Source organism: Motacilla alba, chromosome 1A (assembly GCF_015832195.1).
Source record: "Motacilla alba alba isolate MOTALB_02 chromosome 1A, Motacilla_alba_V1.0_pri, whole genome shotgun sequence".
In the NCBI taxonomy this organism is placed as follows: domain Eukaryota; kingdom Metazoa; phylum Chordata; class Aves; order Passeriformes; family Motacillidae; genus Motacilla; species Motacilla alba.
In genome coordinates, this window is record NC_052031.1 from 42725750 (window position 1) to 42738026 (window position 12277).

General features: G+C 35.1%; 1 protein-coding gene across 2 annotated transcripts in view; it reads right to left on the minus strand.

Annotated features, from left to right (window-relative positions):
- DCN (decorin) overlaps positions 1-12277 on the minus strand; it is a 38875-nt gene that overhangs the window by 6575 nt on the left and 20023 nt on the right. For both annotated transcript variants that reach the window (XM_038154442.1, XM_038154441.1), the window contains 3 exons: positions 2458-2671; positions 2152-2265; positions 879-972 (listed from right to left, as the gene is read on the minus strand). In XM_038154442.1, the coding sequence (XP_038010370.1) occupies positions 879-972; positions 2152-2265; positions 2458-2671 (422 nt within the window). The remainder of the gene's footprint in view (positions 1-878; positions 973-2151; positions 2266-2457; positions 2672-12277) is intronic.

A 12277-nucleotide genomic window follows, 5' to 3' on the forward strand; every position in this document is an offset into this window, starting at 1 on the left:
GTCTTTTTAAAACCATTTTCATAGTAATTTTTAAAATATTAAATTATAAAAATTACTTGTTGTAAAGGACTATTTTTCCTTGCTACATGTTTTTTGATGTGAATGAATTCACAAATCATTCTGTATAAGGGCTTTTTTGGGAATTGTCCTTTTTATTTTCCTACACTTAGAGAAACTTATTCAACAACATAGTCACAGACCAGCAGAGTAAAGTTGCTCTGACAGTAACAATTTTTCAATTAAATTTTATATTTTATTTTTCTTAATCATGTTCCTGGACTCATTGCAGACTTGCCTTTCTTGAGAAACAAAGGAACCACTGTTGAAAGAAGTTTTGGTTCCCATGTACTTTTTCCTCATTTTCCAGGCAAACTGCATGAGCATTGCTGTGTTCCAAGAAAACTGCATGAACCAAAGATGGACATGAAATGAAAGAAACATGATACAATTTAAAAAGTCTAATTGTTCTTGTTTGTTTGTTTGGTGTTTTTGGGGTTTTTTTTTGGTTTTGTTTTGTTCTGGGCTTTTGGGGGTTTTTTTCTTTGTTGTGTGTGTGTGTGTGTGTGTGTGTGTGTGTGTGTGTGTGTTTTGTTCTTTTTTCTTTTCTTTTTGTTTTTTGCTTTTTGTAAATCAAATAAACAGTTATCCTGAGCATATAGCACTCATAATTGAAAACAGATGAAAAGTTTTGTCAGGAAAATAAAAAAGTGTTTGTACTCTTCAATCAGTACACAAATCCTTAGAAGCCTTTCCTGCTAAGTTATAATTATTTCAATGATTCTAATACTCATGAAGGCCAGACTTATGTTTTATAATTGTGTGTGTGGTGATTGCAATTTCAACTAATATTTTATGTGAAAATAGAAATTAATTCTTACTTTGCCAAGTTGGTGAGTCCAGAGAGACTTTCAGCATCAATTTTGCTGATTTTGTTGCCATCAAGGTGAAGTTCAGTAAGGGATGGAGGAAGGCCTGAAAGAGAGAACACCATCAAATTACTTTTGATTAAACTGGATTATTATATTTAAAAAAAATACTTGTACCATAACAAGGCTCTTTTACAGTTGACAAAATATTTTTCTAAACATGCCCATGAACTATTCACTAAATGAAACAAAGGACTTTCACAATCAGGGAAACTGAAAACAGATAGTAACAATTTATTTAGCATGAAAAAAGACTAAGCTCCTAGTGTCATTCTAAAACAGTTAACTCTTGAAAAATACCCAGATTGAATTCTTCTAATTTATTAATTCTACCCTTCATGATTATGTAAATGGGATGTATAAAGATCTCTCATTTCAGCCGAACTATCCATATACATAAATGTGCAAACATGTGTCACCTAGATGTTTAACAAAAAACAGCAGTAGAAAATGCAGCTGTAAGTATGAGGGAAAATAATTTTAATGCCATTTTAATTAGGGTGCATACTAGCTTCCAAATTCTGTTTGTCAGGGGAAAAAAGAGGAAACACATTTTACCTATCTGAGATCCCTCAAAAGAACATCCAAAACAGGAAATATGGGAAGAAAAAAAAATAAAAATCATTATTATCTCTCAAAAAGTTTTCAGCCATTTCAAAATAATCTGTTGACTGAAGTATGAATAAATTGAATATAATTTCCTCTGTATTGGAATAATTTTGTTTGTTTGTTTTGTTTTTAATAAATTACAATGAAATTGTTCTTATTTTGTAAGAATTTGCAGTTAAGTACTTTGAAAAATAGCAAAGGTTTCTGTTTTGTTATAGGGACAGTATTTTTGGCTTCAAACCCGCAGACTTGTGGAGGGCTGATTTTATGCTTGAACAACTTCAGCTAATTCTGCATGAGTTTACAGTTGTGTAATGTTGGTCGGGCTCAATAACCAGGCTCGGAGGCTGAAAGCATTCTAACATTCTTCCATTTTATATTTCAGCTATGAGACAAGAAAAGCAAAATAACATAAAATGACATTTCACAGTGAACCTCTCATGAAGCTTCTTGTAACCAAAAGCCAAAATTTTCCAAACTAATAAAAGTCATCTGATTTAAAAACAGATACTTTAAGGACAGACTCAAAAAGCTTCCATAATATTTTTTTCCAACTGAGTAGAAGTTACCACATTATACCTGTGCAAATCTCTGAAATACTAATGGAATTTCTTACCCTTTGGGATGCTTGTGATGTTGGTGTCTGCAATACGGATGTAGGAGAGCCTCTTCATCCCCTGGAAAGCTCCGTTCTCAATGCCTGAGCTCTTGATTGGATTGGTGCCTAGTTCTGCCAACAGAAAAAAACATGGTTGTGAGCTGTGCTGCAGTGGAGGTTCATATATTCTTCAGGTCAAAGCTAATTTGGAGGTACAATTTATTGGGGCATTTGTTGCCTTTCTACTATAATCACTGATCAAACTACAAATAGCATCTTGAAAAAACACTCAGTTGTGTTTGTTATAACTTCTCATGCTCATACCTAAGACAATCACTTGATTCAGTCCATTAAAGACAGCTTTCCTCAACTTGGAGATCTCATTCTCATGAGCCCGTATCTCCTGGAGAGACTTCGGCATGTTTTCTGGGAGTTCCTTCAGGTTGTTCTTGGACAGGTAAAGTCTTTCCAGTTTCTTCAGAGGAGCAAAAGCTAATGGGCTTATTTTGCTGATTTTGTTGTTGACAAGGATCAATGCCTGTGGAGTAATAATCGAGATCTCAGATGATCACAAGGAAATTATTTTGTGGTAAAACATTAAAATACTATTGTTATTATTATTATTGTTGTTGTTGTTGTTGTTGTAATTTTCTAGTGCCTTTTGAGGTCTTCGGATGGCAAATTTAGTGAGCTGAAGAAAATGCAATGCAGTACTAAAAAAAAAAAGATCATAAACTTCTGAAACTGTGAAAGATAAGTCCTACAGAACAAATGCAAGAATTACTTCATTGCTGAGACTGCAATGCAGCTTCTGTTAGCATCCATCATTTATGTTCAAGAATAAGTACAATCATTCCATTTGAAAGCTGTGAAGAACAGGACAGTCACAAAAAGAAAATGTAATTTTTGTTTGGGTATTTTTTTCCTGATTTTGTTTATTCTAAATATACTGTTATACATTACCCATCATCACACAACCCTTCTAACCAGTTTCTCCTGAACAGGAAATTCTATTACTCAATAGAGTGAAGGCATAGCCCAGCTTAATAAAAATATGCATATCTTCACCTCATTCCTCTTAGTCTTATAAAACAGTACTTACTAAATTTCTGAGTAATAACAACCTTTTTTTTTTTGGTTGGTTGGTTTTTATTTTTTTGGCTTTGTTTTTGTTTTTTCAGAGATGTAAACTATCTTTTTGGTAAGCAAAACTTTGTATGGAAGGGGAACAATCTGAAGCATCAGGCTCCAAGTCCTGCCATTGGGAATCACGGACCATACTTACTTTTCCTTCCCTCCCTGTCGGTACCTAATCCAGTTCTCACAACTGTGATAATCTAGACTCAGGGTAACTCAAAGATTCTCTCTCTATGCAGCCAGGGGAGAAAGACCTCCATGAAAGCACTGTTATCTGTAACAGTTATTCTCTGCATACCTCTGAAATTTTTCTGAATCTCACAGATTAATTAACTGTGACACAAAAAGGGAGAAGGTGTCATGACTGTCAGGACATAACACAGTAATGGAGAGTATTTCAGATATAGACACTTGAATGACTCATCATTCCATCTGCTTGCTATCTACTTATCAGATTTACAGTGCTGCATGTTTATGCAGTAGATTATGTAGAATGGGCCATATAAATATTGATATAAAATCTACTTATATTTATTAATCAGGCATCTTTTTTCACCACCTCCATTGTGCTAGTTTCAGAAACAGAAGACAAAAATTGTTGTAAATACTATAGTGAACATCAGAGCATTTTCATACACTTTCAATATTTTCAGAATTACACTTTAGTTTCCACGAGGAAAATGGAGTGTCTGACGTATTCTATAATCAGTTAAGTATTAAAACAGTGACAAGACTATCAGCCTCTGTGACAGCACCTCTTCATCACGGAAACTGGAAAGAGAAGTGGGCAGATGAAACTGGTGATGTGTTTTTCCCCTGATGGACTCCTCTTGCAGATCACCCTGAGCAAAGCCAGCAGTGTGTACTGGACATGGTTTCATTGAGTGCACGTAAAGCTGAACATAGCTGGTTTCAATTTTGTATGCTAGCTAGAAATAGCTCATATTCAAGAGGAGGTAGAAGAGGTCACCCACAGTTCAGCAGAATATTTTCCTAACAATAAGCCCATCCCAAAATAAATATGTTGTTCAGTGGAGGCCCTGCCACCGACTCTCTTTTATTTGGCCTGTATGATAAAATCTGACATGAGAACACATGGATACACATTGGGAGTGGTTTTCTGATTCATGATTGCCAGAATTGTGATACACATGTAGATTCTGCCCATAGTGAAATTCAGCTACCTGTAGACTATTCAGACATGGCAAACAATCCAGTTATTTAAAAGTGGTACAGTTGGAATTATGCAGATTAGTGTCTTACATTGTTTTTATTTCAATAATCAAATGTGCTACTGCTAATTACATTGTTCTTTATTTTTATTAATTTCACCACCTATTTTTTTCATGGATCCCTAAGTCAACACTCAATGAGTTTGGGCTCATGTTAGGAGTATTTGAAATTTTTATCCTGTATCTTGTTTTGTACTGATTAACCATTAGTTTCAGCTAAAAGTCTGCCTTTTTTGGATTTCTTTTAACTATGTTATCTTTTAAATAAAAAAAAATTAATTGGGCAACAGTAATCACAGCTGATGACTTGGTGTCAAATATTTCTTGATGGAAATCAAGGCAGATATACATTCGGCTAGGCACTGTAAATATTCTCTGAGTAGTTGATTGTTATATCTCTTCAGAGTGTAACTGATACCCCTGACCAAAGCCAGAAGTTATCTAGGTGCCTAGGATTATGCTTTTCCAATGCTTTCTCCTGAATATGTTAATGTTATCTTAGGGAAACACACAGACTTTTTTTTCACTCAAACACTCAAGGAGTCCCACACTTAGAAATTATGGTATTCTATCAAAAGTATGTTAAAAGCTAATTTCACAGTGGGAACATGTGTTTGGTGGTATAAGGTAGGAAAGTAACACAAGTCAGAATTTACAACTTTTTCTGTACCAGAATATTATTTCCCACTTAGACCCCTCTCTGCAAGTCCCTGCTCCCAGTATTTTAAACCTGCATTATTTTTCCATTGTTGCACAGCTGTAAAGAAGGAAAAATAAACCCACACACTGCAGTTTGTAAGAGACGTTTTACTGTCTCCCAGAGCAACAACAAATGATGAGGATAACACACAGTATAGCACCTGGCAAGCCATAGCCCTGGATTCCTTTCCCACTTCACAATGCCTCTATTATAACCCTTACTTAAAGAACTAAGTTATTAGCCTTGCAGCAATGCTGTTTACTTTCCTCAGAATGTGTCCCGTATGGTTTGCATGTAACAAAAGCTAAACCAAACCAAAATAAAATAAAATTTAAAACTCAAGGGATTTAGAGGTCAATGAAAACAGGAACTAGGGGACAAAAACCAAGGGAGAACATCTGCAGGCAGTGTTACAGAGGAATGGATCTTAGGCAAAAACAGGTCACAGGACCAGCTATCCAGAATAAAGCCCAGATGGCACAATGAGACATTACATTCAGAGTGTTAAAGGTCATGAAATTTTTGTACAGGGGAAGAAACTCTTGGAGAGAAAAATAAGGGTCATCCTGAAAGTGCTCAAGAGTGCTGGAGCCCTAGGTTACAGATATCACTTGCAATGCTGCTGGTGTGAAATAATTTGGCAGAAATTACATCCTAGAACAAAAGTCACAGGAACTGATGCCCTTATTTGAAAAGCTACCTTCTTCTACACTTTCCCTTTTAGTGGAGGAAAAGGGATATTTCATTTAGAATAAATATATACCCTAAACCCTAACTTCCTCTGCCCAAAAAAATTGAAGCATATGAATTCACATAATGAATTCACAGTAAAAAAGACTGAGCAAACAAATGCACAGCTTTCAACATGACCTGGTATGGGTGCAAAAATATATGGCCTTGAGTAAAAAAAAAAAAAAAAAAGACAAGAAAGAAAGAAAAAAATAAAGAGGCAAAAATACATCAAGTATTAATACATCAGTTTGTTAGGCTTACACGTTTCATAGCAATTTCCCATGGATAAGAGAAAATTCAACTTCTACCCTCATTTTCCTGACATAAAGCTTTTTTGCTTTGTTATAGTATAGCATGTAAAATGCACAGTAAACATTGACTCAGTTATAATATTGCACCACCTTATCATGACCAGAAGTTTAAGTGGCATTCAGAGAGGAAAAAACATTAAACTATGCTCCAAAGATGACTTTCTCTTTTAGTGAAACACCTCTGATATTTCTGTAGTCAGGAGAAAAAATAAAAACTACTGTATGACAGGAATAGATGCTGGCTACATTGAAGTCAGTGGGAGTCTGGCCATTTAGCTCCCTCTGACCTGGTTTCTACATCAAATATTTATTCCCAACACAAAAAGGAGGATTCACAATTCAGGAAAATTTTGGAACCCTTGTTGGCAGGTTTTTGTCAAAATACACCCTGACAAACTGCAGAGGCAGCGTGTGGCAAGTCAGATCGGAATTAGCATGGGGTTGTTCTGCTTGTGGTTACTAAAACTCCCAAAATTTGCCCTGTCTAGGGGTGGGGAACAGGGAATTAAATTTTCTGGTGTAATTTCATTATATGAGAATCTCAGGAGACTGTTCTGAGGGGTTTCGATCCCCATTCATCTTAATTTAGTATAGTTAGAAGTGAGAGCCTTGCCAAAACCAGAATTAAAATGGAAAATTACCGGCAACCTTTCATCAGCCATATTACATAGTGATACACCTGTTTTGCCAGCTGGGCATGGAACTCTTATCTAACATCAATTCTTTACTGATGCATGCATCCTTCAGGGTTTAAACTGAAAAGTCAATCCCTGACCCAATGGAATTTCTTTAATTTCCTGGGTTATGTATTACATTATTACCTGTTTTTTATTACAGTTCTGCTAGGAACAGTAATATCATAAGAACTTTAACCTCAGGAGCCAGGCATCCCAATAAAAATAATAATAAAATGCATCCCTTTTGTTTACCTTACATTTTCAATTAAGTCATACTTATAATCTGAACATAGAGGAAGGCTTTTTTCAATATTATTAAGGATGTATGTATATTTATGGAAAAAATAAATTTAAAAAATATAAAAAACAAACAAAATGAGAACAAAAACAAACAAACAAACAAACTCCCTCAAAACCAGTGCTTGACATTCTTCTCTTATCATCCAAACCTAGGATCAAGAGGAAATAGCTAAGAAAAGCAAGGAAAAAGGGATGAAATGGAAGCAATAGGGATGAATGAATTGTGGAGGAAGGAGATGTGAAGGCACTGAAGAAGCAGCCTGTCAGTACAAACAACAGAAGCCTGTGGAAAGCACTTTGATCATGGGCACAGGACTGTGTTGAATAATCTCACGAAGCAAAGGAGCCTGCTGCAGACCTAGTTTGCCTGGCCTTTGAGCTCTCACTAGTACCTCTCATGCAACATGACTTGCACAAATAATGAGGAAACAGGTGGCTCTGCATTTTCCTTTTTCTTTCAAGCCTGTCCTTGTCTATTATGGCAAGAAATTTTGGTAATTCATTAAATTTATTACAATTGATCTGATTTTTTAATTGTTATATTCTATAAAAATGTCCTTTTTTTCATTAGCCCAGAATGCTGATTCTGCCCAGAATTTTGAGGACCTCAAAATATTTTGTCCTGTTTTTTTTCCTCACACGAAAAAATATTTACCCATTGTACAAGAAAAATGTTTTCTGTGCATGTGGTCTGTTTTATACTTGTTTCTGTGGAAAATCTTTCTGTTTCTTAAGCACAATGCAAAGGTGAGTATGAGGAAATGAAAATTCTCTAAGGGACTGCTGTATTTCAGAAAAATTAACTTTTTGTTCCCCACTCTGAATATTTTTTAGAAACCTAAAGCTACCCCTCAGTCCTGCCACTGATGATACTAGGAACTGGGTTCAGAGGTGGACTCTGGACAGAGATTTCTGTCTTTGTTTTTTCATAGTAGGATGGTGATTACTGATTCTTCTTTCTGTGATTTACAGAGACTAGGTGTTTACTTCTTTTTATGCCTGGGAAAAGGGAACTGAAGCTGCAATGAGTCGTCAGAAGATTGGATTATTTAATTCATATTTTTTTATTTCAGGGGGTTTTCTGTATCGCTGAAAGATCTTATTAGATTTTTCTTCAGGTTTGTTTTGTTTTGTTTGGGTGTTTTGGGGTTTTCAGTTTGTTTGGTTTTGTTTGGGTTTTTTGTTTTTTTTTAAAAAAAAGGATGGCATGAAGTTTTCTACCGCCATACATTATTTTTCCAGTTGCTGTTGTTACTACAAAGAGAGTTTCAGTTTCTCTGCCTGCACATTTAGTGTTGATAATCCTTTAGTGTGTATATGGTCCATAGCTTTAAGTTTCAAGTTTAAATCTTTTATCTCTTAGATCTTTTCCTTCAGTTTAAAAAAAGTTTGGTTTAGCATTTTTGTATGTACAGCCATGGCTTTGAACAGTTCTGCTAGCTTCAATTAGGTAATGTTCCATTTGATTTCAGGCCAATAGATAGTTTCACTATACTAGCAGTCTGCCAATTGAAAAATTCTTGTTGGAGAAGCATGCAGTCACTATTCTGTTGTTTGTCCTGTTCTTATAGTGATCTAACACAGAGCAGTTTCTTTCACCTCTTTTTCCAGGTGCAGGCATTCTTCTGGTTTGCTTTGGCTTTGCCACACAGCCTGCAACTCCATGTGCTGTTTGTGTAGGCTCCTCCTTTACTCTGCATGAGAGCTTACTCATGCAGTATTTTGGATTCTTTATTGCGTCCATGGGGTCAAAGTACTGAACTCCATCCAGAAATGTCAGTCTGCCTGGAAAATTCTGACTGTTTCATAGAAATAGAGACTTTTTTTCCTGGCTTTTCCAATAGCTTTCCTGTCTGACTTTTTTGCCACAGGTCTAAGTCATAAGCAAGTTTTTTTTTTTACATAATATCAGACAGTTTTCTGAAAACGTGAAACTCAGTCCTCAGCCTGTAAAAAGGAGTCTTTAATTTTTCCCCCATTCTCTCAATCCCTGCGCTAAAAAACAAAACCAAAACCAACCAACCAAACACTCTTTCATTTTCAAATAGAGTGAATTCTCACTGAGTTTTAATAGTACAACATTAATAGTTTAGCTATTTTTTTCCTGGATAATTTAAAGCTATGAAAATATCAAGTGCACTGTAACTGTTGACTCTGATGTTTCTTGGCAGAAATCTATTATTTACAGGTAAATATTCCTTTAGCTGTGTCCTCTTCTAATTGCTTGCCATATTTCCGCAGCTGCAAATTTTTGCTGTGGTTGGGAAATCTACTTAGGAAAATTTTCAATACTAAGAATATTTCAGGAGGTTCTAACTTCTCTTTCATCTCCTGTGCTGTGTACACCAGTGATGTGTAATATAAGCAGTTACATTGATACTGAAAGAGAAGCCATGAACAAGTTAGAGGTAAATCCTTTATTTTATGGCTACTTATTCTGGGTTTTCGTAGCAGTCGAACCTTAGGTTTGACCCAACTTGTTTATGAAAATCACTTCTAAAACTAATACACTTGTGGCTGGTGACAACTATAAGTATTAGGAAGATATTTTAATGGAAGATATTTTAATTATTTAAAAGTAACAAACTGTATAAGCTGCTCATTTTTTTCAAGACCCATGAAAATTGGAGTTTAAGGAATTGTTCCCTTAAGTGATCATTCATGCAAGAGGTTAAGTCCAATTTCTAATTTTAGATTTTGGAACAATATTACTGTCAATTCTTGTAAATCTTCTTGTTTTAGGAGAGTAACAGAAAGTTTAGTAAAGACTAAAAAATTTTTGAACATCACACTGTCAAATGTGACATTAACCCAAGCCATTGTTCTCTGGAAATAAGATTAAAAAAGAACATACATTTTCTATATGTACCTCACACACTCGTATATCTTCAAAATAAATGAGATAATAGAGCTCTGTAAACAACAATGCTTTGGAATTTTACTTTCCAAAAACAATACTCCCTCTGAAAAATATTTAATTGAAAGCTGGGGAATGGGAATAATTCCCAGATATTACACAGGAATATTCCTGCTGAGAGCAAAGATGGTGCCTAGTTACATAAATATACTGCATGACTAAATTATTTTTTTGGGGAGGAGATCATAGAATCATAGAATGGTTTGGGTTGGAAGGGGATCTTGAGAGAATCATTATTTGTTCTTGAGTAAATCCAGGAAAACTGCAGTTTTGAAGGTTACTTGTCAAACTTTTGCTAATGTATGATTTCCAGTGATCCCTAAGCATGTACTGGATACTTTTGTGAGTAAGCCAAACAAATAACTTCTTCCCTTAGGAGTCACTTATTTAATTCACTATTAAATTGTATATGTTGTAAAAAAAAAAAAATAAAAAAAAAAAAAAAAGAGAGAGAAAAAAGAAAAAACAAAACAAAACAAAATAAAGAAAACCTCTTAGAGTTAACTTCAATGAGATAAAATAAGTCCACAACAGCATAGCTCACAGCCGGTTGTGTACTTGAGACCTGGACCAAATGCAAAGTGGGTAGAGTCACTGGGAGCAGTGATTTTCATCTGCAATACCATGCTCTGACTCATTTAATACAGTGTCATGATGAAGGATTGCCAAAAGATTCATTTCACTGATAAGAATTTTGTCTCTTTTAGCACCTCATAGATAATCTTCACTGAAAACACAGACTTCTTTCCAAGGTGGAAGAAAACCAAAACAAATGGGCAGGAATTACAGTGTCAAATCTGTCCTGTAGCCAAATGAATTGGAAAAAAAATCTGGGGAACAAATTATCTCATTCTTAAACCTAGACTACTGAAACGTGATGTGGAAGAACATGTTTTATTGTCTTTAGACGTTATCTATGGAAGTAGATCAACTATAGACACCTATGCTAAAATTAGATTACATGAACCTCATGATTCACTCATGCAGATCCCTTCACTATGGACAGTCTGGCATTCATTTTTTAAAATTATCTTCTTGATGTTGCATTTAAACAAATATTTAATATGGACTTTGGAAGAAATTAAAAGAGGTAAAATTTTATAGGTTTTTTCCAAGTATGAGTTGTTGAATATAGATTCTTGTTTGAAACAGAGATTCTTTGGGTGATGATATTGACACCAGTTATGGATAAAAAATTGGGAGTTGGCTTCTTGTTTGTGAAAGGAATAGAATAGAATAGAATAGAATAGAATAGAATAGAATAGAAAAGAAATAGGCTGTAAAGAGCCAGGCAAGAAAAGCCAAATAAGATATTGTTTATAATAATAAAGGATCAAATGGAGGAATACACAGAATAAAATGAGTTGTTGAAAGCCTAGAAAGAAATATTTTCAGCTGTATGCCAGAATTAGGATATTTCAAAGAGAGAAAATAAATAGCCTTTTTCTGCTCTGTAAAAAAAAAAAATTTCAACAAAATTTAGGCAAAAGTATGAGATGTGTATTTTAAAATGCTGATAAAAATTATAGACAGGGAGGAGGACCTCAGACAGGGGAAAAAAAAAAATAGAAACAGAGAGGAAGGTAGCTGTCTGATGGAAACTTGGAAAAGAAGAGGTGAACCAGAAAAAAAAAATAGTCACAGAAACCAGGAAGGAAAATATTTCAGCAAAGAGGAAACCAGACAGAAGTGTTGGAAGAGACTGGCAGGTAAAGAAGGATGAGGATGGAGCTTTGCTAGGAGAAGGTTACTGCAAAAACACAATTTCATTGTAGTGCCGGGGGCAGAAGAGTAATTTGGAAAGATTCTTGAATTAAAATTAGTACAGAATGTCTGCTGACAAACGTGGCACATAGAAATCTCTGTGAGCTCAGAGGCAGGAGGAGAAAGAGTACAGTAAGAAGTGAGGGAGGTGGCAGGGCTGAGCCAAGTAACTGTGCCAAAGAGACTGAGACCATAAATAAATATGTGAGAGGAGCCATGATGGAGATCAGGGGACTGAATGGACAGGAGACAGGTACAAAGAGCTGAAAAGAGGTGAGAAACTTCTGTAGTTTGGCAAGAAAGCTTGCAGGAGAGAAATAGGGATAGAAATGAATAGTCTGGGCTGGTGGAGGAAGATCACAAATTATTTAATG